The sequence below is a fragment of the Naegleria lovaniensis genome (genome assembly GCF_003324165.1).
Source record: "Naegleria lovaniensis strain ATCC 30569 chromosome Unknown tig003, whole genome shotgun sequence".
Lineage (NCBI taxonomy): Eukaryota > Heterolobosea > Eutetramitea > Acrasida > Naegleriidae > Naegleria > Naegleria lovaniensis.
In genome coordinates, this window is record NW_025407825.1 from 591,221 (window position 1) to 618,804 (window position 27,584).

General features: G+C 36.8%; 14 protein-coding genes across 14 annotated transcripts; 9 read left to right on the top strand and 5 right to left on the bottom strand.

The window, feature by feature from the left end:
• Nucleotides 1–64: 64 nt before the first annotated feature.
• On the bottom strand, nucleotides 65–1,329 carry C9374_009718 (uncharacterized protein; the record flags this gene model as incomplete). Its single annotated transcript, XM_044699936.1, has 2 exons — nucleotides 65–415; nucleotides 466–1,329. 2 exons carry the CDS (start codon nucleotides 1,327–1,329, stop codon nucleotides 65–67), a joined length of 1,215 nt encoding a protein of 404 aa, XP_044555035.1.
• A 316-nt stretch (nucleotides 1,330–1,645) lies between these two features.
• Nucleotides 1,646–2,935, top strand: C9374_009719 (uncharacterized protein; the record flags this gene model as incomplete). The annotated part of the gene is made up of 3 exons (XM_044699937.1): nucleotides 1,646–1,742; nucleotides 1,802–2,487; nucleotides 2,537–2,935. 3 exons carry the CDS (start codon nucleotides 1,646–1,648, stop codon nucleotides 2,933–2,935), a joined length of 1,182 nt encoding a protein of 393 aa, XP_044555036.1.
• Nucleotides 2,936–3,125: 190 nt separating this feature from the next.
• On the bottom strand, nucleotides 3,126–4,517 carry C9374_009720 (uncharacterized protein; the record flags this gene model as incomplete). The annotated part of the gene is made up of 1 exon (XM_044699939.1): nucleotides 3,126–4,517. One exon carries the CDS (start codon nucleotides 4,515–4,517, stop codon nucleotides 3,126–3,128), a length of 1,392 nt encoding a protein of 463 aa, XP_044555037.1.
• A 370-nt stretch (nucleotides 4,518–4,887) lies between these two features.
• On the top strand, nucleotides 4,888–5,916 carry C9374_009721 (uncharacterized protein; the record flags this gene model as incomplete). The annotated part of the gene is made up of 1 exon (XM_044699940.1): nucleotides 4,888–5,916. The coding sequence occupies one exon, from the start codon at nucleotides 4,888–4,890 to the stop codon at nucleotides 5,914–5,916; it is 1,029 nt and encodes a 342-aa protein (XP_044555038.1).
• Nucleotides 5,917–5,998: 82 nt separating this feature from the next.
• Nucleotides 5,999–8,713, bottom strand: C9374_009722 (uncharacterized protein; the record flags this gene model as incomplete). Its single annotated transcript, XM_044699941.1, has 1 exon — nucleotides 5,999–8,713. One exon carries the CDS (start codon nucleotides 8,711–8,713, stop codon nucleotides 5,999–6,001), a length of 2,715 nt encoding a protein of 904 aa, XP_044555039.1.
• Nucleotides 8,714–9,219: 506 nt separating this feature from the next.
• C9374_009723 (uncharacterized protein) lies at nucleotides 9,220–9,525 on the top strand (the record flags this gene model as incomplete). The annotated part of the gene is made up of 1 exon (XM_044699942.1): nucleotides 9,220–9,525. One exon carries the CDS (start codon nucleotides 9,220–9,222, stop codon nucleotides 9,523–9,525), a length of 306 nt encoding a protein of 101 aa, XP_044555040.1.
• A 130-nt stretch (nucleotides 9,526–9,655) lies between these two features.
• On the top strand, nucleotides 9,656–10,825 carry C9374_009724 (uncharacterized protein; the record flags this gene model as incomplete). Its single annotated transcript, XM_044699943.1, has 1 exon — nucleotides 9,656–10,825. One exon carries the CDS (start codon nucleotides 9,656–9,658, stop codon nucleotides 10,823–10,825), a length of 1,170 nt encoding a protein of 389 aa, XP_044555041.1.
• A 237-nt stretch (nucleotides 10,826–11,062) lies between these two features.
• C9374_009725 (uncharacterized protein) lies at nucleotides 11,063–13,113 on the top strand (the record flags this gene model as incomplete). The annotated part of the gene is made up of 2 exons (XM_044699944.1): nucleotides 11,063–12,584; nucleotides 12,713–13,113. The coding sequence occupies 2 exons, from the start codon at nucleotides 11,063–11,065 to the stop codon at nucleotides 13,111–13,113; spliced, it is 1,923 nt and encodes a 640-aa protein (XP_044555042.1).
• Nucleotides 13,114–13,220: 107 nt separating this feature from the next.
• C9374_009726 (uncharacterized protein) lies at nucleotides 13,221–15,602 on the top strand (the record flags this gene model as incomplete). Its single annotated transcript, XM_044699945.1, has 1 exon — nucleotides 13,221–15,602. One exon carries the CDS (start codon nucleotides 13,221–13,223, stop codon nucleotides 15,600–15,602), a length of 2,382 nt encoding a protein of 793 aa, XP_044555043.1.
• A 103-nt stretch (nucleotides 15,603–15,705) lies between these two features.
• Nucleotides 15,706–16,452, bottom strand: C9374_009727 (uncharacterized protein; the record flags this gene model as incomplete). Its single annotated transcript, XM_044699946.1, has 1 exon — nucleotides 15,706–16,452. The coding sequence occupies one exon, from the start codon at nucleotides 16,450–16,452 to the stop codon at nucleotides 15,706–15,708; it is 747 nt and encodes a 248-aa protein (XP_044555044.1).
• Nucleotides 16,453–17,096: 644 nt separating this feature from the next.
• Nucleotides 17,097–18,340, top strand: C9374_009728 (uncharacterized protein; the record flags this gene model as incomplete). Its single annotated transcript, XM_044699947.1, has 4 exons — nucleotides 17,097–17,132; nucleotides 17,213–17,338; nucleotides 17,422–17,437; nucleotides 17,484–18,340. The coding sequence occupies 4 exons, from the start codon at nucleotides 17,097–17,099 to the stop codon at nucleotides 18,338–18,340; spliced, it is 1,035 nt and encodes a 344-aa protein (XP_044555045.1).
• Nucleotides 18,341–19,159: 819 nt separating this feature from the next.
• On the top strand, nucleotides 19,160–22,288 carry C9374_009729 (uncharacterized protein; the record flags this gene model as incomplete). The annotated part of the gene is made up of 2 exons (XM_044699948.1): nucleotides 19,160–20,377; nucleotides 20,447–22,288. 2 exons carry the CDS (start codon nucleotides 19,160–19,162, stop codon nucleotides 22,286–22,288), a joined length of 3,060 nt encoding a protein of 1,019 aa, XP_044555046.1.
• A 400-nt stretch (nucleotides 22,289–22,688) lies between these two features.
• Nucleotides 22,689–26,426, top strand: C9374_009730 (uncharacterized protein; the record flags this gene model as incomplete). Its single annotated transcript, XM_044699950.1, has 1 exon — nucleotides 22,689–26,426. One exon carries the CDS (start codon nucleotides 22,689–22,691, stop codon nucleotides 26,424–26,426), a length of 3,738 nt encoding a protein of 1,245 aa, XP_044555047.1.
• A 56-nt stretch (nucleotides 26,427–26,482) lies between these two features.
• On the bottom strand, nucleotides 26,483–27,376 carry C9374_009731 (uncharacterized protein; the record flags this gene model as incomplete). The annotated part of the gene is made up of 1 exon (XM_044699951.1): nucleotides 26,483–27,376. The coding sequence occupies one exon, from the start codon at nucleotides 27,374–27,376 to the stop codon at nucleotides 26,483–26,485; it is 894 nt and encodes a 297-aa protein (XP_044555048.1).
• Between the last annotated feature and the right edge of the window lie 208 nt (nucleotides 27,377–27,584).

Consider the following 27,584-nt stretch of genomic DNA (forward strand, 5'->3'; position numbering starts at 1 on the left):
TTTTCATTATCACATCCCAATAATAAACCATTTTGAATTATTTAGCTTTTGATGATACTGAGCTTTACACCGTTACTGTTTTGTGACTCAGTTTATGTCGTTTACCAATCACTCGCATACCGTTCGAAATGTCAAAAACAAGATCATAATTAACACTCTTGACAATTTCTTCCCTCAAAGCGTCAAGTAGGTCTTGTTTGGAATGTGTTTGTACAAATACTTCGAAATGATTCTCGAAGTTGTTTTTTGTGTAATCTTTACACATCCAGTAATGTATCTTCTTGTTGTTAGTGTGTTCCTCGGTAACTGAATAAAAAGCAAACAACACGTTGGGATTCAAAGGGGTTCTGGGAATGTGAGGAAAAAATATACAAAATTCAACTCCAACCTTCATATCAATCACGACTCCATTAAGCTAGCTCGTTGTTGTTGTTAAACCAAAGAAGCTGAAATATTTTCACCTACCTGCTGACAAAGTAATAATCTGTCATCAAATGATGGATCATTGGAGTCGCAGAAGAAAATGTCCCACGAAGTGTTTGTGAGCTTAAAACTTTTAACGCAAGCTAGATGAGCTACCAACTCGTTCTTATACTTGTTAAGAATGTCAAAGGTTTCTGTTGTGAATTCACGTCTCGTTAACATGTCTGAAAGCTCAGGGAATAATTCAGAAATTTCATTCTTTGTATAAACTTCAATTCCACGAATGAGTGCAATGGTCTGTCCTAATTGAAAAGCCAAGCTCTTAATTGCGTCTTTGTTGCTAATTAATTTGTAAAATTCTTGATTGGAAATGTCAACCACATTTTTCAAAACTCCCAAGTATTCATTAAAATCATGTGAACGTAATGCTTTCTTAATGGTACCACGATGTTTGTTTTTCGTAAACCAAGTTAACAATGCTCGGCATGTTCGAATAATTTTCAAAATACACACTCTCTCCATTGAATATTTTACAGGATTTTCATATTCTTGCTCTTTTAAATGTAAAGGATAGGTTCTCAAGAGAGCATTGTTGGCTTCATCCTCATTTCCTTTATAGATTTGTACAATGTATCCATCTTTAATGAGACAAATATTTCTATTTTCTTCCACTACTTCTCGTCCGTGATTATTATCATTCGGAACGAGAGAGGATGAATTTGCCTCATCATCATCATGGTTGATATTAATCTTTACAGTTCGACAAAATTCCGAACACTGTTGAAAAGAAGGAAATGGCTTTGGATCTAGAATGTAATACAACACATCACGGTCATTGGAATTTTCACTTCCATGAACAAGATATCCATCATATTCAATGGTACAACAGTGCTCTCTTTGCAACATTTTTTTCTTCTTGGGTTCCATTTCAAAATACGGGAAGGCTGCTTCCTCTGACCTTCGAAATGAACCTCCTCAATGGCTATGAATTCTTTTAAAAAAATATTTTAAGGCTTTGGTAACGATGAGCCACAGGTCCGTGATGATGACGAGGCCAACCCGCCTCTCGAGGTTTACAGTTGTGGTTGGTTGGATGATGGTACTCTATACTCTGTTGGCAATTAGTTATTGGGTGCGTGCAGATTGTCAGGGGGTCTTGAGCGGTAAAGATAGCACCATGTTTTGCGATACGGTCGAGATACAAGGATTATCGTTTTGTTCCATGATGAACGGAAAGTTTACTGATAAGGCTTTTTTCATCAAGCCTGTTCAAAATACAACCACAACCTATGCCGAGTATATGGACAACTATTTACGAAGTATGTTTCATTGTAATACTCGATTTCATGAAGGATTGTTCGAAAACTGGTATCAATAGATTTGTTTGATGAAATGAAAGCTTATTTGACAAGTATTGGTAGCCCTGTTTGTGATCAATGCGTTGAAAGAATGAAGTTTGCCTATTGTGCTAACGCATTCCCAAAGTATGGCTACGTTTCATGTATCAGTAATGAGCTTTTAACGTATCTTGGAGAAATGGGCAAAGCCTGTAAAGGATTCTGTTGCGCAGAGACTTCGGGATTGTGTGTGGTTGATGAATCTGGAAACACCTGCGACACAAAACCTCTTTCGGTGAAGGAAAGTGTTACCACCCTCACATGCATGACACCATATCTCGGAAAGCTGTTTTCAAAGCTCTCCTCTTGCAATCAGCATTTTGTTGCTCTGGATATCTGCACAGATATGTTATCTACTTGCGATTGCTCAAATGCTCCCTCGGTGTATGACACTACATGTAAGCGATTTTTCACGGATGCAGGAACAAAATTTGATAATTATCCCAATAGTGGTGTTTGTAGCAATGTTGCTAATCCTGGTTGGTGCAAAGCAGCAAGATCGAACGTTGTTGAGCATTTTAGAGATTCAATGACAGATGTTCGTCAAAAGATGCTTGACTTTTTAGATCCAGTTCTTCACAAAACGAATCAATACATTCCAACAACAGATCCTTTGAAGGCAGATATTGCAAAAGGATCTATCGGTACACCTGTTCCATTCATTTACGTAAGTACATTAATAATGAATAGTTAGTTGCTTTACCTTTGAACAACAGCCAACCCTTAAACGAGTGACTTTTAGCCCACCTTATGATGACGGTTCTCTGAAATACCGTCTTGCTTGCTCTGGTGACAAGTGTGTAGTAGCATGCACCAATCCCAAATCCTATGTCTACAATCCTTATGCGGAAAAAGATTCTGGAACCTGCAACCTTGATCCATTTTACATGCTGACGCTTCTTGCAGAAAACGCTGTGGTCATTGGAGTAGTAGTTGCACTTGTTGTTCTCTTCCTGTTGTGTATCACTGGTGTCATTGTTGGTTTTTGCATTTTCTGTTGTTGCTGTAGAGACAGGAGAAAATTGGCAAAACAAGGTAAGAGAGAACGTTTGGACAAGGATAAAAAAACAAGTAAGCTCCAAAACGCTGCCGACAAATTCTTAAGCAAATTCTAACTAGAAGTTGGTGGATAACACAAATAAACATATCACTCTCTTATATGACACCGTTGCACCCAATATTTTGAATTAACCAAACTCAAGAGTTGTTTTCGAGGTTCACAAAGTCTTAAGATGTGGAAGATGTTCAAATCAGGTCTTTCTGGGGCGTTGGTATTCAAAGGATGGTATACGATCTTGTAATTCACTAACAACAGCAAAATGGTCTTGAGGTTGTAAATTCAATATCCAAACCAATTAATTCTGCGAGCTCCTTAACAAAGTAAATGTCATCTCCCCAAAGAGGTAGAGTTCCGTTTTTTCTCTCTGTTGACATGATGTGCTTATTCACTTGAGCTCTCTTGTCTTGGTTGCCCAGAAATAAAATAGTTTGATTGTTAATAAATGCAAAGTATTTTCGAAATATGGCTTCTTGTTCTATTCTTGAAAGATGAGCGATTTGGTTGAGCAAATTATCCAACATTTTCGATTTTTCTTCGTCACTTTCAGATTTCTTTAAGGTTTGTTTCAGCGTCTTGTCAGGAATGATAACTTGTCGATCTTTTAAAAGAACATCGTAACATTCAGGCTTTGATTCTAAAATTTCATCACATGTGCATGCTAAATAACTTTTCATTTGGAGTAAATGTGAGTAGTCATTTAAGGAAATGTAATAGCAAAAGTTAATGTTTTTTCCAAAGTGGCTTTCAATATATGTATAATCTTGTTGTGGAGCAAAATAAGTTAAAAAGTGCATGGCGTGCGCTTTTGAGCATCCAGATCCAATGGGAACAGAAGTCGAAATCAAAATTCTCTTTTTCAGCAGTATTGCCTTCCATAATGTAAATATATTTTCTCTGTAGAAATAAAAGAGAGATATTAGGGATCCAAAATTGAGATGATTATCAATTTCTTCTTTTGTAATTTCAGAGAGTCGTCTCTGGTTGATTTTTGAATTTGAATCATGATTCTGAAAATACTCTGTTAAATGATGGATATATTTGCGACCGTCCTCGGTATTGTCACAAGCGTTCATTCCTTGGATGCAATTTCTCAAAAATGTCATATGAGTCATGACTCCTCTATAATCACGTGAAAGTATTCCGAGTGCTCGAATTCTGGATCCTCGGTCCAAATCCTTAGACCTGAAAATGTCAACGCACCCTAACCCGAAATATTCAGTATTGTCATTGACATGCCTGAACAGCACGATATCAGTATCCAATTTGTGAGTACCACTAGGAAGACATTTATATTCAATTCCATTCAAATTAATAGGATTGGACGAGTTCTGCATTTGATGCTCAACTTGATAACCAATTTTTAAATCAAATTTCACCACAAACAAGCAAACAATACTTGTATCAATCATTGGGTTAATAACCGATAATGTAGAAACTTTCTCAACCACATCTTGATCGTTTTTTTTCATTCGATAAATCGACCGAGAGGAAGAAGGCTCTTCCATTCCTGTTGCCACAACTCTATTTTTCTTCTTTTGAAGCAATGAAGTGTTTTCATCGTCTTCCGTTGGAGAAACAGCAGGTGATGATGAATCGGAAGCAGTGAGTGGAAAAATTGCGTTTTTGTTTGGAGCCATTTTTTTAAGTTGACCAAACAGATATTTATTAAATGTTACAAAAACGATTTGAAATATCAACACTTGCCAAGACAGTTCAAGTTTCTTCATTAGAACCAACCACATTTTTAGCCTTTGTGTTTCATGAAAATTCACAAATAAAGCCGAATTTCGAAATGTTTAAAAAAATTCCGACTTAATTTTGATTGGAGTTATTAAATCATCATTCTTGTTGGAAAGTGCAAATATTGAAAAAGTTGCTTTTGGTACACCAGCTTGAACATTTCTAACTATTTATTGGAGTAATAATTTGGCTTCGGAATTGATTTTTAATAATTCATCATCATTCTAAGAAGAATTTATATATTTACAACAACATCATCAACAACAAATGGGAAACACCATCAAAAGACTAACCCGAAAGCCTCCACAATCTCTCACGCTCCGACAATTGATGAGCAATGAATTTGATTTACAACGCAAGAAGTTTATAGTCACTGGCAGCTCAAGTGGTTATGGATTAGCTTTATCAAAATTATTAACTCAATTGAATGGACATGTCATTGGAACTGTGAGAAGTACAGAAAAAAGTAAACCTACTTTGGAATCGATTAGGGAACATTTAGATAAAACAAAACCAAAGAACCCTGGAGTATTTGAAACCATGCAATTGGAATTGACGAGTTTTGATAGTGTTAGGAATTTTGCACAAGAATATCAAGCGAAACATTCCAATTTGCATGCTTTGGTGAATAATGCAGGAATAGGTCTACTTCCTGAATTTAACAAAACAGTCGATGGTTTTGAGGAAACTTATCAGGTTAATTTATTAAGCCCTTATTATTTAACCACTCAACTTGTACCTTTATTAAGAAGAGGTGTTAGAGATTATGGCGAACCTTCGAAAATATTATTTGTCTCTTCGAAAATACATCACTATCCACGAGACGAGACATTTTTATTGGAACGACTATGGAACGACCCAAAAGAATATCAACCCAACAAACAATATGCATATTCTAAATTGGCAGCAATACTGGTCATGCTGGAAATGGCAGAAAGGTTAGAGAGCTATCAAATACATGTCAACGCTTTGGATCCTGTCGGAAGTTTGTCCCTCAATACTAATTTCCATAGATACAGCGAAGAAGATGCAAAGAATAATCTCATGACGTTTTTACGACGATTTAAACAGATCACCTCTCCCGATAAGGCAGCTTATTATGGCCTTAATATTTTAGCAAATCCTGATCATAGAGACACCACAGGAGAATATTTCACAAGAATGAACATTCGATTACCAAGTCGATTAGCCAACAACGAAGAGCTATGTATGGAAATGTTGGATCAAACAGAATATTGCATTTACACAGCACTCAAAGAGAAGCATCGAGAAAAGCAACAATCTTTGCAACAGTAAATATACATTTCTAGTGAATGTCCTTATGCAATGGGAATATATTTATTTCTATTACTAATAGATGATAGATTTTAAAAACAAATTACTCGTGATGTGAAATATTGTAACATTCCGAAGAGAGTTTCAACTTCTTGGCCACTCTCTCCAATTTTTGTTTGGTCAATTCTTGAATATTGAAAAAGTCGTCCACAGCCGAGTCATCGTCCAAGCTCAAGAAGAGTCTCGTGAGCTTTCGCTCCTCCTCGTGCAATACATAGTGTACATTTTGCCAATCGTCTACTGCCTTACTACTTTCACTAATGATGGTATTCCATAACTTTTTCAAAAACTCGACACAATAAGAGAAGGGTGAATATTGAGATTCACATAACAGTGTCATGACCTTAAGAGCATGAATAGGATTGGTTCCAAACAGTGACTTGGGAAGAGTCAATTGTTCTTCATCATTGTTCAATGCATTCTTCTTTTTTTTCTTACCTTCTGAAGGTGAGGTGGGCGATGACAATGACGACATGTTGTTGTTGTTGGTTGCAGCTGACTGAGTAGGGTTACCACTTCCAGCACCACTCGTGTGATGACCAGCAGCACCTCCTGGTGTGGAATTTTGATGATCCTGTTCATCTGTTTTCTTTAAACCTCCAAGCATGTACAACTCATTCTCAGTCATTAACTCCATTTCCGTGCAAATACTTTCACAACAAAGACCCAAAAATAATTTCAAAACTTGTGGCACACATGAAATCTTGTAACTCACTACACTAAAACACAATGGAAGTAAAAACACGAGAATGAATTGTTGATGAAAACCCTCTCGCTCTGTAATGATCTTGTTCGTTTTTTGTTCCATAAATTGATACCAATATTTGAGTGCTTCTGTGACTTTCTCATTAATGGAAGAAATGGCTTGAGATTTGAGATTAATTTGTTCCACTGTTTTTTGAATCAATTGTTTGTCTACAGAATTGACAGCTTTCAATAATTGAGTAAATAAAATTGAATATTTCATGTCAATTTCTTTGGCTTGTTTGGAGAGTGCAGAGAGAGTTTCTAACATCTTTTTCACTTGTTGGACATCTCCGTCGTTGAAAGAGATCTTACTTCCAGAATTTTCATCAAATATTGAATTCACAAATACTTGTTTTAGACCATCCTCAAGAAATTCTGTTTTACATTTTTCTCCCTTCTCTAATAATTGTTTCAACGTTGGATCTGTGGATATCAATTCCTCAAATTCTAACTTTAAATAATAATTTTTCAGAGTAATATGTACATCTGCTGCCGAAACCACGGATTGAAGTATACCGTCGAGTGACAATCTCGTGTCACGTTGTCGATTCAAATTCAATTTTAAAATTTGATATTCTGTGTTTTGAATGTCTCGATCTTCATCACCGTTGGCTAAATTGACAATGACTGGACTAATTCCAAATTCTTCTTGTTTTGCTCGATCGGCACAAAACACATGCAATACATTCACTTGATTTTGAAGAACCATTTCAGAAATGGTATTAATCTTACAATTGGATGAATTTTCTGTAATTTGTTGATGAATCAGTGAAGTATGAGGATTTAAATGTGTGAAAACAGTACCTTTGACCATTTGTTTCAATGAAATTGATAAATTGAGAGATTTGATCAAATCAGATTCAAGTTCCTTAAACGCATTCGTGACCGTGCTGTTGGTATTGTTGTTATAAGTGCTCGTGCCACTCGATACTGGTTTTCTCAAAGTATTCAAAACATCTTCAATAAATTGAATATTAAATAATTCTTCTAATACAATGGTCATGATTTGATAGAGCCATTCCTTTGGAAGAGGTTGTGAAATTGCTTGTGTGAAAATTTCCTCAACGAGACTGTCAAAATATTTCTCAAACGAAGATTTTCGTTTTCGAGAATTGGAATTTTTCGATGAAATTCCGACCATAAATCCAATACTCTTACTTGGAAATAAATTTTGTACTTCTCGAGACATTTTCATAAGTTTGCAGAGACGTTGATGAAATTTCAAAATATCAGAATATCGTTTTTGACACGAGAGAGGAGGAATATGGTTTCGATCTCGAACACACAAGATCAATTGATACTTGACCTTATTGGAACTCACTACAATGTAAGGAACACTTAATTTAAAGCAATGATTCCAAGAAGTGGTCGATACTTCAAGACAGGGTGATGTTTGAGTCAATCCAGTAGTAGTGGTAGCAGTGGCAGAAGAAGTAGTAGTATTTGTAGTACTCCCACTCGTAGTATTGAGAGTTCCAGTGGTCGTACTAGTATTGAAAAGATTTTCATTCAAAGATCCTTGATTCAAAGTGGGAGATGTCAAATTTGGAGTTGGTGACAGAACCAATGGAGAGTCTACCGTATTGGTCGTTGTCATTGTGGGTGATTTCACACCAGTAGTAGTATTTGTAGTACTAGCACTCCATGTCATGATCGGTGACAATCCTTCAACCACTTCTTCATGGATCGGAGAAGTCACTTGTTGTCCATTGTTGTTGACACTACTAGTAGTACCACTTTGATTATTGTTACTAATACCCATAGTCGTAGTAGAAGTAGTAGTAGTAGAAGAAGAATTATTTTGTGCTGAATATTTAATCACGAGAGGTCGTTGATTGAACGATTGACTCATGGTATTGGCAAATCTTCTTGCTCTCACAGGTGTCGTTGTTGTACCTTGTGAAATTGTATTATTGTTGTTATTGCCACTAGTGTTGGTTGTGTGAGAATGAGCTGAAGAGACATTTTCTCTCGGAGAGGAATGAGTCGATAGCTGTGTGCTGGTTGACATTTTTTAGTGTGTGTGATGAGAGTCTTTCAAGGCTTTCGTTTTGTGAGGGCATAAAGTGATGTCAACAATCTGTGAAAAAAGCGGAAATCTTGTTGGATTTGGTGTGACTGAGTTTCAAGTGACATGGCAGTGAGAGAGCATCAGGAAAATATCATTTGATTCATGAAACCGTTCTCACGAGAGTTTTCAGCTGTTTGAAGGGTCATTCATGTTTCTGAGATGAATCATTTTGAACCCTCATGAAGTAAATGGCGGTTATTGGGAAATTAATTCTCATGGATGACAAGTACATGATGTTTCACACAGCTGAATATCTTGTAGTTTAGCTTGCGAGTGGTTTTAGTGATGACTCAGGTAACTGTGAACTCTTGCAAGTTCCGATGCACAATTGATCTTCAACTCTAGAAATGAATTTTGTACATTTTCAGAGACCTTAAGAGTTCAAATCGAGAAAATAAAAATAAACACATCACAAAAAAAAAGAAATCATAAAAACTTCTCGAGAAATGCAATCTAATCTCACAACTAATACCTCAACACCAACAACAAACGCATCAATGATCGATGCTAGCAGTAAAAAGAAGCCAGTATTACTCGCTGGTGATTTTGCAAGCACGGGACGAATTGGTATTTCCTGTGGCGCCTATGATACTCCTCTCTTTCAAGAGAAGTTACGAAGAAATCGAATGATGAATGCAAGTGCTCCATCGAATATAACGACTTCAACGAATGAGTCGACGACTTTGAATAGCACGATCAGTAGTAATGTGTCGAAATCGCCAAAGAAGGAACAAGAAGACACGATTATTTAAGAATACTGTTTGATAATTATTGTAAATAATTCACTGTTAAATATAATGTTCTAAAGATCCGTCCTAATGTACAAATAAATATCTAACATGTTATTTGAAATTCTGCAAGATTTGATGTGTTACAAAAAAAATGAATCTTCTTCATGATCATCAAGTGATGGTTTCAATCGTTCAACCTCCGATTTTATGCAACGATGAAAAGAAGAATTGTAAATTTCTGAGCGAGGATGAATTGAACCAATTAATGATTGCATATTGCGAGCGATTGATGAACGGAGTGGATGGTATGAGCAAATTTATAAAACATCTCTCGGAAGAAACTATGAAACCCAATTGTTATCGTGTTGAGGATCATGATGGTATTCACAGTGAAATAATTGATGACATGAATGCTTTCGGATTGGATGACCTGTGGACTTTTTCAATGAATGATAATTCTGATAGCGAGCCTGGCATGTTGAACTCGTTAACTGAGCTGAGCGATGAAATTCTTCAATTAATTTTTCAATTTGTGGATAATCGCACGCTTTTATCAATCATGTTGAGTTGTTCCATGCTGTATGAAATTGTGTCGCAGCCTCAACTTTGGAAAGACAAGTGTGAAAATGAAGGACTGCTATTGTACAACTATTATTTCAAAAAAAACACGAATAGCAGTTCTTTCCAACAGGTCGACATTTTCAAAAAATTCTACACAAATGTCATCGCTAAGAAGACAGTATTCGACGTGAAACATTCGAATGGGAAGTTTTTGACATTTAATCTAGCTTATACTTCTAGTTTGACGTGTTTTTCACATTTTGGTGTCATTTATATTGACCCTTCTTTGTATTTTGAATTTAATGTTTCCAATGATCATTATTCATCACAACCCTCATTATTACCTCTCCTTGCTGACACTCTTTTCAAATGTTACAATGCAGGATTGAAAATGCTATGGTTTCTAATAGATTTTGGTTCATTACACGATGATGAACTTAAAATCAATCTTGTCAAGGAAGTATTACACAACTCCTTACAAGTTGAAGTACAACGACTTTATAATCAGACAGGATATTTAGGTTCTCCAACGATACTAGGCTCTAACACACGAACACTTCAGGGCATTATTGACCATGACGATGGAGGTACTAATTTACTAACACACATCCTTACAGAAATTTCCAAACTTTCAAATCTTACTCGATCGATTCGAATGCAAAATTACAAGAGATCAAAACAAAAAACTGTCAAGATTGTCAATCATTGGTCACCGTATACAAAGTTGCCACCCAAGCAATTAGAACTGATTGATCATTAATGCAATGGATCTGGGGTAAGGCAATGAATGGCATTACTGATGCACAATGATCACTATTAATTGGAATCAAATTAGCAAAGACAAGTGACACAACATAAAAATAACACTAAAAAATTTTCAAATTCACTTTTTCGTTACCTCTGTGGATAACAACAACCCCTAGGTGCAGCATCAACAACAACAACTTACATCATCCAACAACTGCGACTGTTTGATTGTCAAATTTCAACATTTCATATGATGCATCATCCACACTTCATCGGAGGAGAGAAGGACATGAGTGTTGTGAATTCCAAAGATGATTCATCGGAAACAAACACAGAAAATAATAATAATAACCAACAAGAAGGAGTGGCATTGCATTCCAGTAGTATGAATGAATCTTTTCAATGTGCATCACCATCAACAAGGAACGACACGACCAATGATGAACAAAAAAATCAAGAATTCATATTACTCGAACAAAGAATTTCTACAATGGATATAAATGGTAATTCTAGTACATGTAATTTACCCCGTAAACAACAACAACAAGAACCAACAAAACGTGAAAATGCAACTAGTCAAGATCATCAACCACCATCATCATTACAAAAAGACTCACAAGAACTGTTAGAAGAAAATAATCTTGGTCAGCATGACGATGAGTCCAAACAAGAAAATCTTCAACAACAAGAACCTTCTTCGACAGAGCCACTTGAAAAACCATCAGATTCTGTTACATCTCTATCATCAAATAATTTACAAGCATCCAACACGTTCACAGCACTTCCTGCAATCACTGCACCAACGACCATGATGCATTCCTCGAGCAGTTCAAATGCAATTCTAACACCTCGTTCTCAAGCTCTCATGGACAAACGTAGGAATACTCTCAGCATTCAACCTTATTTTGTACATAAGAGAGGTTCACAAGAATTACCAGAGTTAATTCCTCCAACGAATCCGTATCGAAAAATTGCCACTCTTTCAAATTTAAAAGTGTCTGTGAATCAACCACAAGAAACGACTAGCTGTAATAATAATAACAGCCCATCGACGAGTACCAAAGTAACCTCCATGCATGCATTGACAACAACATTGTCACCTTCTTCACATCATACGTCTTGTAATTTTTCAACACCGATACCAGTAACGAATGGAAATGTTGGAGTGGTGTCAACTTCAAATGTAAAATCTCCAACGAGTTCACCCACTCTTGTCAACAACACTTCAATCTTAAATTTATCTTCCAATACTAATTCACCCCATCAAGATTCTTCGTATTTAAAATTTAGACAAGCCTTAGAAAATGATGATTATTCGCTCATTGATTTTGGAATGGAAGTGAATAGTGCTCAAACCAGTGCTTCAGAAATTACATTTCCAGTTCCCAAAACAACATCTGTGGAACAAATGAATCGAGGAACTGCTTTTTATGGAGCTGAAAAATTGGGATCTCAACAAGGAAATTATTATTTCAACCATCCACAAACATCCACTGTGGAATCATGTCGAAAGAATTCAGTCATTGATGATTCACTTTCAGATAATGGATATTCTCCACCGACAGAAATTACTCGACACTATGAATTGTATATTATTTGTATAGGAGATTTGGATCATTGTCTTGTAAATAACATGTTAAAAACAGTAGGAGGACACATGTACACGACGAATCGACAAGTGAGCTTTATTTTGAAGAATACGAGCGAAAAGGTGACTTTTACTTTCAATTTTTATTCTCAATTTAATTGGTACTTGATGGATTTTTTGAAAGGTAAGTGTTAATATGTGATCAACCTGCTTGTGTTACTATTACACTATTACTTTGTATTATTATTCTTTTTTTTCTATTCATATTCACTTGAATTTTCATTCACAATTTGGTTTCAATATTATTTCTAGATGAAGCCAAGGATTGTCATGGAATGCTCTTTCTATTTAACATTACTCACACCGAAGGATGGAATGAGCTCAAACAAATCATTGCACAAAAATACATTAATGTTCCTGATTTCACCAAACCCTCACTCGTGTTAGGAACATATAGTCACTCGAATCGTAAACCCAGTGTAGTCGATACTTCACAAGTCATTAGTGCAATTGATAAATGGAAAGAAAAACAAATAGTGACCTATCTTGAGATTGATGTTGAAGATAAAGATGAATGTAAAATGGCACTCACTCATCTCGCAACAGCCATCATTCAGAATTTGACAGAAAAGGGAAAAAAAGAAAACACCCATCGAGCACGAGGGAATTTGATATTTTCAAAAATTTGTGGATCTGTTTCTGATGCTGATTAAAGTCTTTTCGACATGAGCTCGAGCTCTAGGTGTTATTCTTTGCAAGTCTTTGGTTGTTATTTTGATTAAATTTCAGTTGTGTCAAAATTTTGGATTCATCAAAAAAAATGAAGAAACCAATAATTTCATCATTAGCGAAAAAAGATGAAGAACAATTGAAAAAGAGAAAACTTGAGCAAGTCCAAGAAGAGGAAGAAGACTCATTCTCTCATGATGTAGAAAATGATGATGATGAGCAGGTATTCCAAGAGGAGGAAAACAATGAAACAGCCTTCTCCTCGGAAGAAGAACAAGATGAAGAAGAAACTTCCACCCATCGGAACAACAAGAAAAAGAAAGTCTCATCCTCTTCGGAAGAGAATCAACAAAAACATTCCTTCGTGGTGGATGAATTGAATGTAACCAAAAACATTCATATTTCTCCCATCAAGAGATTGTGTTTGAATCCTGGACAGACCATGTTAGCTGTAGCTCGATTTAATAGCGAAATTGAAATTTGGTCTCTTGATAACTCTGTTTTCAATAGAGGTAAAAGAACCGAAAAAACTAGAGCAATGACTCCGAGCGAGCAGTGCACTCTCATCAAAAGAATTCCTGGAAAGATTGGTACAAGTGTTGAAGGTATGATTTGGACCAAGGATAACAGATTATTTACGGCTGGTTTGCATGGTATGATAACTGAATGGGATTTGGAGAAACAAATTCCAAAGAGAATATCTACGGCCGTTCTTGGAGGTGCAATATGGTCCATGGATTATTGTGAGGAAAAGAATCTTATTGCTATTGCTTGTGAGGACGGAGCAGTTAGACTTATTCAGGAAGAAGATTTGAGTCTCAAGTTCTTTTTGGCTCCTGCACGAACGAATGAACCTCCCAGTGGAAAAAAGTATGCACATTGTGAAAATAGTCATAGAATGTTGACAACAAAGTTTATTGAGCATGGAAATAAGGTTTTGGTTGGTGGCATGACTGGAGTGTTCTGCTTTGATTTAAACAAGAGAACTCTTCTCTATAGGATTAATTTAAAGAACTCATTTTGCTGGTGCATGGAAATTCTCAATGATAGAATGTTGGTTGTTGGAGATTCAGAAGGAAATATTCATTTTTGTGACTATATTCTAGGAGCCATAGTGAACTCGATCAAGGGTCACACTGGAGACGTTTTGAAGATTTGTATTCAACAACCTGGAATTATTTATTCGACAGGAGTTGATGGAAGCATTGCCATGTATAAGGAAGTTGGAAAGAAATATGTTTTCGTGATTAGAAAGAGACCATCCCTCCACGATTTGTGTGACATTATTTATTGTGACAAAGAAAAGACTCTTTACTTTGGAGGCCTAAACAGCGCCATTTTGAGAATGAAGACTGAAATATTTTACAGACAACAAGACTTGAAAGACAAAATCTTTGACAGACTCAGGATTAAACCAAACAGAGATGTTTTGAAAGTGGCTCATGAAAGAAGAATTGCACTCTTTGACAACATGGCAAACACACTTACTCTCTTACATTTACCAGAACCAACAGTTGAACATAGACGTGTGAGCTTAGATGAGCCTGCCTCTATTCTTATGCAATTAAAAGTGAAAAGTAAGGGAAATTGGTACAGCTCCAGGTCAGATATTTCACCAAATGGAAAATATATTTGTGTGAGCTCTGTGGATTCCACCTATTTAATCAAGCTAAAATATGAAGATTCCTCTCATGCTGTCACTTTAGAAAAGAAGCTCAATTTATCTGAGACAGAGTATGGTATTATACCAGGTCATTATGCCGCTTTTGCTGGAAATCAATACTTGGTCGTTGTTGCAAGAGATTGCTCAACCCTACAAATTTTTGATATTGACAACGAAACTCTTGTTTCATCGATTCAACTTCCTTCGACCAAGATTGATACAAATTTAGAAAGATCTGACTCACCTTTTTCAATATTTTCCAATTCAATTAATGGTCTAATTGCCAACGAAAAGTATATAGTAGTTTCTAAAGGAAATGTCTTGATGACCTATCGAGTGGAAGACCTATCTTCTCAAAAGAACAAGATACACTTTGAAGTAGAATTGCCAACACATAATGGATTCTTGTACAAGTTGGATTTCCTTGACAGATGCAACTCTAAATGCTCCACTTTCTATTCCCTCACTTCTCCCAACACTATCACCATGTTTGAAGCTGACAGACGTCGAACCATGGTCTCTCCTCTTAATTTTCCCTCAGAAAAATTGAATCAATCCACCATTACCTCAATCCATCAAATATCTCCAGACCACTTCTTTATTACATCACTTAATCGATGCTTCATAATGAACGCTAACACTTATCAAATCAAAGATTATGTGTTATCGAGCAGAAAAGGTAAATCTGAAGACATGGTTGGGTTTGCCAGTGTGAATTCTGATGAATTATTAATGGCTTGCTTTGATTACAAAATTCATACGGAGGAACTGCTGCCACCTGTGATTGACAGAAAGCGTTTCGGTACTTAATAAAGCTCCACAACGTTTGCAATGCATTAATCAAATTTGAAAATGAATTCTCAACTCTTAACAAGGTTGTTTTATACTTTGAATGTGTACATGAGATTTGAGCTTAGTTGTGTCCCAGAACTCTGCCTCTTCCTTGAAATCCGCCTCTCTCCTGTGGTGGAGGTTGTCTTTGAGCGTTGTTATGAACTCCATGCACTTGTGGCATTGTGTTTGGAGGAAATATCCAATATAAAAGCGAAGGAGTCGTCAACAGCCTTGATCCATATTCTTGTGGATACTTCTCATCTAAAAAGTAATAAATGTGGCCACACAATATTCCAATACCATCTTCGATCAGTGTCTCCATTCCTCCTCCCAAGACAATATGCAAAGCAGCAAGTGCAAATGGGAAATACCTGCTTGGTACTTCAACAGGTACAAACATTAATCTCAAATTGCTGTCAGGATGAAAATTGCACCAAATATACACCAAATACATCATGAGAGAACTCGATAAAAGCATTGCTGACGTGAAATATGCAAAAACGCTCATCGCCAATATTCCCACAATAATGCAAAATATATAATCAGCAACACGTCCATCAAATCGATCCTTCTCTAATTGAGCACTGTATTGTATAAAGATCAAGAATGCAAACAAGAAATTCATTCCGAAGCCTCCGAAGAAGAACGCGCTTGTAATCAGTCTCCAAAATTCGATATCCGTACTAAATATCCGATCAAATAGCAGTACAAAATAATAGGGTGAGATAAATTTAAAGGATACTGCACAAGTCATGGCAAAAGCAAAAACACCAATGTGCTTGGTTACGAAAGGCCAACCAGCCCATAAATCCCAAAAGCTTGTCATTTTTTTTTGTGTGTGTTTGATACCGGTTCCGAAAATTGAAAACACGTGTTAGCTTGGAGGAGAATTGATGATGGGGTGTTCTTCTCCTACAGTTTATGTTGTTCAATAGGGGAGGCTCATCCTTTCTTTTGACCACGTGTTGTTCTTTTCAATGCAGAAAGTGCTTCACAGAACCCAATGATTCTCTTTCCTTATTTTGAAATATCACGGTCCTTTAAATGACCAAATTGCTAATTTTGTTCTGGTATTTTGCGCCAATGAAATTCTAATCTGATGACTGTGCCCATCGTTTTTCATTCCGAAAGCATTCTTTCCAAGCCACACAAACGTTAACGGCTTTTATTATGGAAAATTGTACGGGGTGCAGAAACACGCAAAAAAAAATTGGCGGTTGATAAACACAAGCAAACCGTTCATCTTCTTTGATAAACAAACTCTTAATCATCGAAGAGTGAGATTATTGTTGATTTTCATACTTGGAGTTGAAAATATAATTTCGTCTGAATTCTCGGAGTAACTGATATTGTTTCGATTATCGGCTTTGAAAATAACTATATTCGGAGGATCCTAGATTCTAATCGATCGAATTATTGTTATCGTATGGAGTGTATGATTGAATCATGTACAAAACTAGAAATGAACAAATGCACAAGGTTGTGCTAATTGGAGACTCTGGAGTGGTATGTATCAGATGCATGTTTGAGTCATGCTAGAATCATTTGCAACAATCATCATGGATTTGCTTGAACATAACAATTAGGGTAAAACATGTCTTCTTGCAAGATATAACACTAACAAATTTAGATCTCAAACACCAACTATTGGAGCAACCTTTTCTACCAAAAGATTACTATGCAATGATGAAGTTGTTGCATTGCAATTATGGGTATGTTGACGTCACACCAAAAGATGGTTTCAAATCATATTATATTGATATTTGTGTAACTTCATATTTCTATATGCCCTCAGGATACTGCTGGACAAGGTATGTGTATGAATAGTGATATTATCAAGCTTACTTGGTTGTATAGAGCGTTTCAAGTCAATGTTGCCAATGTACTACCGTGGAGCTGCTTGTGCTGTTATTTGTTTTGATAGCATGCGAGCTCAAACAGCAGAAAATGTTAAAAATTGGGTGAAAGAGCTACAAATGCATGCTGATGATGACATTTTGATTGTGATAAATTGCACAAAATGCGATTTACTTAGAGAAACTTCTGAATGGAGAACTTTTATTAAGAATTACCTAAACAAGTCTAACAGATCGGATAACTCGTCATCAGCAGATAGGACTGGATCCTATACATCGATAACTTCAACGTCAACTGGTTCGCCTCCTCATCAGCATGATCCTAACTCACAATCGCCGATAAGCGAAGCAAATGAATCTACTAATGGAGCTGACAATCCATTTGGAGTCACTGGAATTTATAATGATCCTTCATATCCCTTTTATGACATGATTCAATATGCCCAAAGTATCAACGCAATTTATGTTGAGACCTCTTCTAAAGACAATGAAGGAATCGATGAGATGTTTTTGACAATTGCCAAGAAATTGATAGAATCTCACAGAAAACGACATGAATTCTCATCACAAACATCTCAAAATAAGGGTGCAAGATCGACTGATGACGATTTTCTTTCCACTACTTCGAGCTCTTATTCTCTTCGATCTACAAGCCCTGCTGTGACAAAGACTGGGGGATGTTGTGGCTTGGGAGGAGGTTCTACACCATCTACAGGATCACAAACACCCTCTCCAAGAACTTCGCCTAATACCACTGGATTTTCTACCTCTAACATTAAGCCTAACGAGAAACTTTCAACCAACTCCCCTACTTTTATGACTGTGAGAAGTGGACTCGTGGATGACAGGTTTCGATAACCGATGTTTCTACATTGTAAACAACAACAAGAGTTTGGAATTAATTGGAGGAAAACTAATGGGTTTGTAACTCGCCAAACATCCATCCTTTGGAAAAGGATTGGTGTTTGAGGGATTTTCTGCATATTTTGTCATTAGACTTTATTGAGCACTGCCCTTCACTACGTTCAGAACAAATCAGTGGTGGCAGTTGCTGTTTATTTTCATGAACAGCCACTGAATATGGCATCAAAACACGAGCTATTAAGCTGAATCAGGCTGCGTATCCTCTAATATATGAATGACTTGCATGGTGCAAAGTGAAATATTAACGATGGATCAAATGGCAGCTTTTTGATATTTGCATGTTCTACACACGATTGCATGCGTTTAATAAAGGCAAGGTGTAAAAACCAAAATTTTTGTAGATCTATCACACCACATCAAAACGCTTGTATACCGTCTCCAATTTAATCGGTGACTTGACCAGAAAAACAATTCCTTAGTCTTTCCAATTTCTCTTCAAGTCCAATTTAACAAAGCATCCTTCAACTGTCATACGAACCAAACACAAAAATATGAGAAAATAAAACTCATTGGCTCAATGTGATAAAGCTCAACAACATACTGAATCTCAAATTGTTATTTGACCGTTACGGATCCAATTGTACAACAATATTTGCATCATTAACCATCACTATCATACTTTGTATCATATTTCTTGAATTATTAAATTATTACATCATCAAGGAATTCATCAAACTCGAGTGAATTTTCATCATGATGACTTTCAATGAGCCACCCAGCAATAGTACTACAGCTCTCTCATCATCGCGGAATATGACTTCTTCATCCATTAAAACATTACCTCCATTACCAACCACGATCAATTCTTCCAATAACAACAATAACACCATTACTACAATCAGCAGCAGCAACAACAACAATTATGACTGTTCTCTTTCTTCTACTACGAGTAATAGCAATAGTGGTGGTATTATAATAGTACCTAAAATCTCTCCGCGACAACCTCTTCCTCCTCTCCCAGTAAAAACCTCTTCTCCTCCTTCTTCAACAACAACCACCACCACAGCAAGTGATGAGTCTATCACACCTTCACTTGATTCTATTCAATCATTAGTAACGGATTCAACGAGGATGAGCTCATCTGGTTGTACAACTACTCCGCATTGCACTACTACAACAATGAACAACACCAATCCTCATCGATTAGCTTTTGAGAAGAATCCCTCTCCTCCATTAAAGAGTCAAATCACTCTCGAACAACAACAACAATTGCTGTTGGCTTCCTCCACGACGAGCACACCCTCCTCTACAGCCAACACTCCAATCAGTGGTGGTGGTGGTGAACAACTTGCTTTTGCGACAAACAATGCTAGCACTCAACAAGCAACACCACAAAAAAGACCTTCCATTCATTACCGTGGGAGTAAAGACAAGACATTTGTTCAACAAGAGAGTGATACTCATGATGCATCATCTTCTCATGAACTAACAAATACAGCAAGTAATGATGTAACGAAAAACATTCCTTCAAATGACACGAGTTGTTCTCCTACCGATCATCCACTCAAGGCTTTCCTAGACATTTATGATAATAGAATTCTCATTGTGGATTCATCACAGCTTGTGGCTACACCATCAAATCCTCCAAAACCATTCATCAAACCAAAAACTGTGAGCGAGACGTTATTGAAGACACACACAAAGAGATCATTTCATATTGAGAGCATACTTGGAAGAGGTTGTTTTGGATGTGTCTATTTGTGTAGAGAGGAAATTAATGGATCTCCAACAGGAGAACGAATGGCTCTGAAAATTGTTTCACCTTCTGGAAATGTAATGCCAAATGTCTATGGAGAGTATAAATTAATGAAATCGTTGGAACATGAGAGCGTCATGAAAGTTTATGATTATTATGAAATGCTCACCAGTTTACAACCTGGTGCCATGTTCACAATGAAATATTACGAAAAAGGAGATTTGAGACAATTTATCGAGGAATATGAAAAGAAGGATTTGAAAATTTCGATACATGTATGTTTTTACATTTCGAATGAGTGCAATTAAGAACTATTTTCGGCTCCACGGTTTCACATTTATTAGTGGATCTATGATTTTATTTTACAAATGGCTGATTGTTTAAGTTTCATGCACAAGAGAAAAATTATTCACAGAGATTTGAAACCTGAAAATATATTTCTTGAGGAATGCTCAGAGCACACGTGTAAGATAGTATTGGGAGATTTTGGATTGGCTAAAAACATTCCCAAATCTCATGGGTTATTTTCCCAAGTGGGTACCATGAATTATTGGTCTCCTGAAATTGTAAATAATGATGAGTACGGGTCGGAGACAGATATTTGGTCCCTTGGGTGTGTCATGTATGAGCTCATGACGCTCAAGAGCAAACAAGTAGAACGTATTGTCACACTTAGGCAAGAAGGCGCTCTTGTGAATGACATGGTCAATCGATATCCACAAGAAATTCCAATGATAGAGCTAATTGTAAAAATGCTGAACAAACATCACAAAGATCGGCCTTCTGCTGAGGAAATTTTGAATCAACCTTACATGATTCGATTCTCTCAAATGAAGCAAGTGTGTGAACATATTGTCACAAAATTGAAGGAAAGACTGGAGCAATACAAATCACTTCAGAGTCTAGACAATTTCAAGCAAGTATCAGATATTTTGCATAGAATTCAAAAATTCAGAGCAACCAGTTACGATTCTGACGAATTAAGAATTCTCCTTCACAATGCCTATACATTATTAGGAGAAAAGTTACCAGATAATATTGACTTGAAACCAAAAAAACCTAAACACAAAGAGTTCACAAAAGAAGAAAAGACTCAAACACCAAAGAAAAAAACTCCAATCACACCACGCGATGGAAATATGTATTCTTCATTACCTTCAGCCATCCAACCCTCGCTCATTTCCAATCAATTCAGAGTTACCGTAGGTGGGGATGATGGTAGTGAATTTGATCATATCAGACCACAATCACAGGGCGATCATGGTGGTCATTCTTCACCTCCAGAACTTCAGGACATGTCCTCTCCAACAGATAATAATAATACTCATCTCAAACCCAATGTAAATAAGAATGTAAATAATTCAGATGAAGTAGAAACTCCACACAGAAAGAGATCCATATCGCGACCGACCATCATTAGTCACCTTAAAGGACTGGTTGGCTATGGAGAAAATACTTCAACCAATAATGGAGCGGGCTCTACTTCGAATACTAACACTCCAACTTCAAAAGGAGTTCCTAAACTACCTCGTGATAAGCGCGACCTTGTGATTAAGGCCCCAAATCCAGCAAATTTCCATCACGATGTTCATATTGGAATTGATGACAAGCAATTTCGTATCAGTGGTAACTATCCAAAAGACTTTGATGACGTTCTTTCTGATATGAAACGAGAAATGGAAGAGGAAACAATAGAGAATACTTCTCAACAGCAGCAAGAAGAGGAAATACCTCCTAGACTTCACCGTCGATCTACCAGTCTTTTTGAAAAATCGTTCACATCAAGTGAGTTAGATTTGACACCTGGAAGTCCAACAAAAGGAAGGAGTGCCACCGTTTCGAATGCCACGCCAACAACCAGCATTTCTGTCACTGCAACAACGTCGTCATCTGCCAGTCCACGAATGTCTCCTCTCATTTTCCAAAGCTCTAAGGCCTCTCCATCCACTCCATCCAATTCGGAAATTTTGAAATTCTCACCTCGAATTGATCACAAACTATTGGCAAAGCTTAACAATACTAACACTCCTTCAAGCAACAACAACAGTAGCAACCATAAGGACGCTACTTCTCCTCCTCTGGGCGGAGCGTTTAAACTCATCTCCAACATACGACAACAAGACATTTTAGAGAGTTATATTGAGGAAGCATGTAATTCCCCAACTGTTTCAAGAAGGAAACGTTAAATAAGGGCTCTTTACATTGTCATGGCAATCACCGACCATACTAGGTTCAACTCATTGTATTTAATTCAACTCAAAATACACTTGCATGGTTGAGGAGTTCTTTAAAATTCCCAAATAATTTAATATTTTGTCTTGAGGGAACTTTCGCCGCCAAAATTTTAGATCGGAGAACTACAGCTTTCGAAAATGCAACCAACATCTCTCATTTCCATTATTGCAATTAAGCTCTCCACTATTGGAATGGAGGCAGCATTGAAGTTTTAAATTTATAAACAGACAGATGGCCGGTATGAATTGAAAGGTATCATAGGACGTTATGGAGGTTGTCATGACACGTTTTGGGACAAACTGTTCATTCGACCCTCTGACAGAGAAAATAAGGCCAAGGAAATAGAAAAATATGAGTCAAACGGCTAGGTCTTTGCCGCCCACACTCGTTTCGAGTACATCTACAGCATCAAACAATCATCAAAAAGCATCGTCGGGATTTCTGAATCATCATCATCATGGCAACAACAATACAACAAACACAGGATCAAACTTGCTGCTGGATAGGGATCGTATCATGCTCCCTGAGCACTATCCAACCAAGCCTCAACACTATCAAAAAGGCCTTTCAGTGCGGACTCCAGCTGCTGTAGCTCATTTTCCAAAACAACGACCACAATCTTCGGATCATTTGTCTGGAAGGCTGTCTCCATACATGTTGCATAAAAAGAGTCATCATGGCAGAGCAAACGAGGAACGGTCGATATCCCCTTCACCCGCAGTTCTCAGAGAGCAATTAAACAAGTATAAGGAAAATACTTCACCTATTATTCGGAAACAGTTTGAAAATATGAAAAATAGGTCCATAATTGGAGAAATTGAACACTCGTTTAAAGATGACGTAACTGAAAGCTCATTTAGAACCGGTAACTCCAGTTTTTATGATGACAAGAAAGGATTACCTATTTTACGAAACAATATCCACAGACGACAAAAGGGAACGATTTCTCCCACTTCTGCCCGAGAACGGGGCTTTGGATCGTTTGACGACGATTTTGAGCAAGACTTTATTGAGACTCCTCGATTACATTTCCATCACAACAAACAAAAGTCAAATATGAATGGAAGTGTTACAGATTTTGACGACAAAACCTCTGTTAAAATTTTAGTTGTCAATGATGCCTCTAGATACGCAACAAAATATCAACCAAAATCACACATGTTGCAAGAAATATTGGATCAGACGGATATTGACATTCCCATGGCCGATAAGATTACAAAATCTGAATTTGACAGGTTGGAAAAGAGAGTTAATGAGGAGTTAGCTCATTTAGCCCCTGGAATGCTACCCGGCCAGCTTAAAAAATTGAAAAAGAGAAGAATTAACGATTTACTTAAAACCAGACAACTTAAAGCTGAAAGAATGATGCAAGGACTTGGAAGAATTGACAAGTTATTGCAAGACTATGAAGGAGCACAAAATCTTAACAATGAAGTTGAATTTTTGAGCGTTGATGAGATTTCAGATTTAGTGTTCAAGGAGCAAGTGGATCGGCTAGGAGTTATTAATCAAAGCAGAGATAGGATTGCTGATATAACGAAAGATTTAGACCAACGTCAGAATAACAGAGCGAATATACTGAAAGGCGTCATGGCTTGGATAAAATCGTACGACGAAGAGGCAGAAAATCTGACAGAAGATAAGGAAGAGGTGATGGAAATTGAGGGTATGCTAGATGTAAAGAACGAGAGCGTTTTAGAACCACTGGTAGATGTACAAGAGAGTATTGTCACAACTTTAGACAGGCTTAAAACAATCTTTGAGGAATACAAAAATATGAGGTTTAGTCTATTAGACTGTAATGCTGAAACATTTAAAGATGAGGAGAAACGAAAACAATTTTTGAAAAAGATAACAGCAAAGTTTAAGAAAATAGAGACTGATATTGGCGCTTCTATTTCAGAGCTAGATGATGCCAGTTCCTCGGTGAATACTTTGAAATCGAGAGTCCATGACAAAGAAAAGCTGATAGAGAATTTAGTGGAGAGGGATAAACGACATGCGGATTTTCATGACAGGCTTAAGGACAGATTTTATGAACAACAAAATTTATTGAAAGCGATTATAAGCCGGCTAAAATCTCCAGATGTTTGCAAGCTTATTGATTTAAAGTACATTCTCACTGGGAAAAGTGATGGAGAATTTGATCTGGAAGAGTTTGAAAAGAATATGGGAATGACTCTTCCAGAAGATACATACTTGGATGGATATGATTTATCTAACATTCCTACTAATATCACAAAGCCTTCCTCCTATTCAGAGGTTGAACAAAACTCATCTTCAATTAAGAAACCCAAGAAAAAGAAAGAGGAATATGAGAGCGAATCGGAGGAAGACGAACCTAGGGGCAAACCAAAAAAGAACACTAAACACTCTTTAGAAAAACTTTCAGACGACGAGTCAGAAACGTCCTCGTTGGCTTTTGACGACATTGAAAACATGTCTGATGAGGAATTTCACGATCCTGAACACAAACGAACAGATATCAGTCCAGTATGGATTATGGACAATTTTTACAACTACGAGGTAGACAAGTCTGAGTTAGGTTTTTTCCCAACTACCATTGATTTGGAAAAATTCACTCCAACAGAGTTACGACTTTACTTGACAGCAGAAACTCTATTTAAAACCGTGAAAAGATTGGAGAACGACAGGATGAAAAATCAAGATTTTGATGCATACGAGTTACAGAAATTGATGGACATGGAAGAGCAGCATTTTGTTAAAATAGAGGATCAGAATCAACAAATTAACATGTCTAACGATATTATTCAAAAGATGACAGAAGAAATTAGAAAACTGAGAAACATGCTTGTTGAAAAGGGTGTTAACTCTGAAGAATTAGAAAATAAGGAATTAGGAAAGACGCTCAACGAATTCAATGTTATAACCAAAGCAAATCAAGAAAAACAATCTCACTTCGATGAGAACCCGAAAAGATTACAAGCTGGTAGAAAACCAACCTCTGAAACAGATAGAAGACATGAATTACTCGAGCAAAGAAACATGGACAATGAGAGAAGGAAATGGCTCATAGAAAAAGAAAAGGCTGAGTCTGAAATATTAAAGTTGAATACAGAGCTCAAACGACTCAGGCTCGCAAAATCAAAATTCACAAAAGGTGATTCTACCAATGGTGCCGATGGAGGTGAAGAGACGACAGGAATGAAGGACGAAGACGGTGATCATTTTGACGTGTCTTCCATCTCTCTTTACAAAGGATATACTGAAGAGTTCAAGCCAACAAGCGAAATTTTGCGTGAAATTGAGGAAGTTAATGATGTGGACGAACTGAAATACATTATTAATATCATTTTAGTGGAGGCCGATAAGCTAATTGACTATGTATACTTTTCACACAAACGACTGAGAAAGTTTTTAACATTTTTAAATTATTTTACAAACCAGAAAGGTCCAAACAATGCCAAATATTCAGAAGAAGAGTTTATGAATGATTGGATTGGCTTGAACAAGAAAATAGATAAGGAGCTTAAATCTAAAAAGAAGAATGGTGCAGAATCACAAACTGAATCTCCATCGGGTAGCCCAATATCTCCTAAGAGAAAGAATGGAGGTGTTTCCTACCGAGAAGCAGTCAGAGAGCAATTAAATTTTCTGATTGAAGAGGCTGATGACGAAACCAAGACAAAGAGAAATCCAAGTCGTTTAATTCGGTCCATGGTGGCTCTCATGATGAAACTGTATAATGCAATGAAACAAATGAGATATAAGGCAAAGATAAAAACGAACGACTTACAGGAAAATCCATCCTACAGTGTACAGAAGAAAGAAAAAACATACAAACCACAAGCTCCTTCAGTGCCAAAGCCGCCTAAAGAAACGCCAAAACTTACGTTGACAAAAGTCTCAACCATGACTCGAATGCTGAAACATCAAGAAGAAGCCAAGAAAAGATGGGAAGAGAAGAAGATGAGAATTTTGCAAGAGGAATTAGCGAAAGGTCAAATGTTTTACAATGTCAAAACTGGAACGAGCATACCCTCTGCTCCTGATTTGCTTTTACCTGTCATGGCAAACGATGGCAAAACTCCTAGAAATATTTCAATCCCAGGTGTGCCGATGCTATAAAATTGCAAATGCAAAAACTTCAAATGCGTTCTGATCTAGTTATCAAAGTTGCTCTTTTATTGTTCTAGGGCAACATTTTCCTTATTAGAGTCACTCATGTTTTCATCGTCGTCTACCGAAACAAAATCTTCATCTGTGGCATATAAAATTTTCTGAATATCCCTCATGAATGATAATTGTTCCTGCGTGGCAGATGGATTGTCTTCAATAGCTTGTGTGTACAATTCAATATCTCGTAGCTTTTGAAAGTAGAAGTCTCGTTCTCTTTCCAAATTTTCAATACGCAACTGCAGTGAAGCATAAGGCTTGGTAATTTGTTTTTTCTCTTGTTGAGCCTTTCCACCTCTTGTTGTGTTGATGTTCTTCACGTTTTGCTTTGAAGAAACAGTAGATGTCATGGATGTATTGAGGTTTGGTTTTCGTTGGGAAGGAGCACCCATTGACGAAGTTATGGTACTATTGAGCTGACTGCTATTTGTTGAAGACAATGATGTCGTCGACAAGGCGAGGGAAGAAGCCGTATTTAACGTTGATGAGCCTCCTTTTGAGTTTAAAATTCTGTACTCCTTAATGGCAGCGTTTCGTTTTGCCACAGCATCATATTCGGAACCTTCTTGATGATGAACGTCGTAAAACCGTTTAAGCCATTGTAAGAATTCTAAATTGTCTTGATATTTTCCCTTGATCAGTTTGTTCACTTCTATTACTTTTGGAATGTTCAATTTAGTAAATACTCCTTGCAAAATCTTGTAATTCTTGATATATTCATAATCAAATCTTGCTTCAAAATTAACCTTTCCGAGAGGCACAACTCCAGGATATAAACAATCAAAAACTTGGCATGCACATGCTCCGGTGCATGTTTGTTCAATTCTCTCTAATCCAAAACCAAAACTATCATTCAACCATGAGAGTAATTCTTTACGGCCAACAAAATATGCTTCGTTCATTCTGCTTGGAAATATTTTTTTTAAGAAAATTTGTCAAACGGTTTTTGGCGGCAAGAGGTTCAATTCATGATAGGTCCTGTATGACTTCACGTTCTTCCATTTGATTTGTATTGGTGGAGTACTATTGAAACATCCTTATATTTGCAAACATGATGAAAAGATCAATCTTCTTGGTAACGGTTTTTTCACCTATAAAAAAATATTGAGG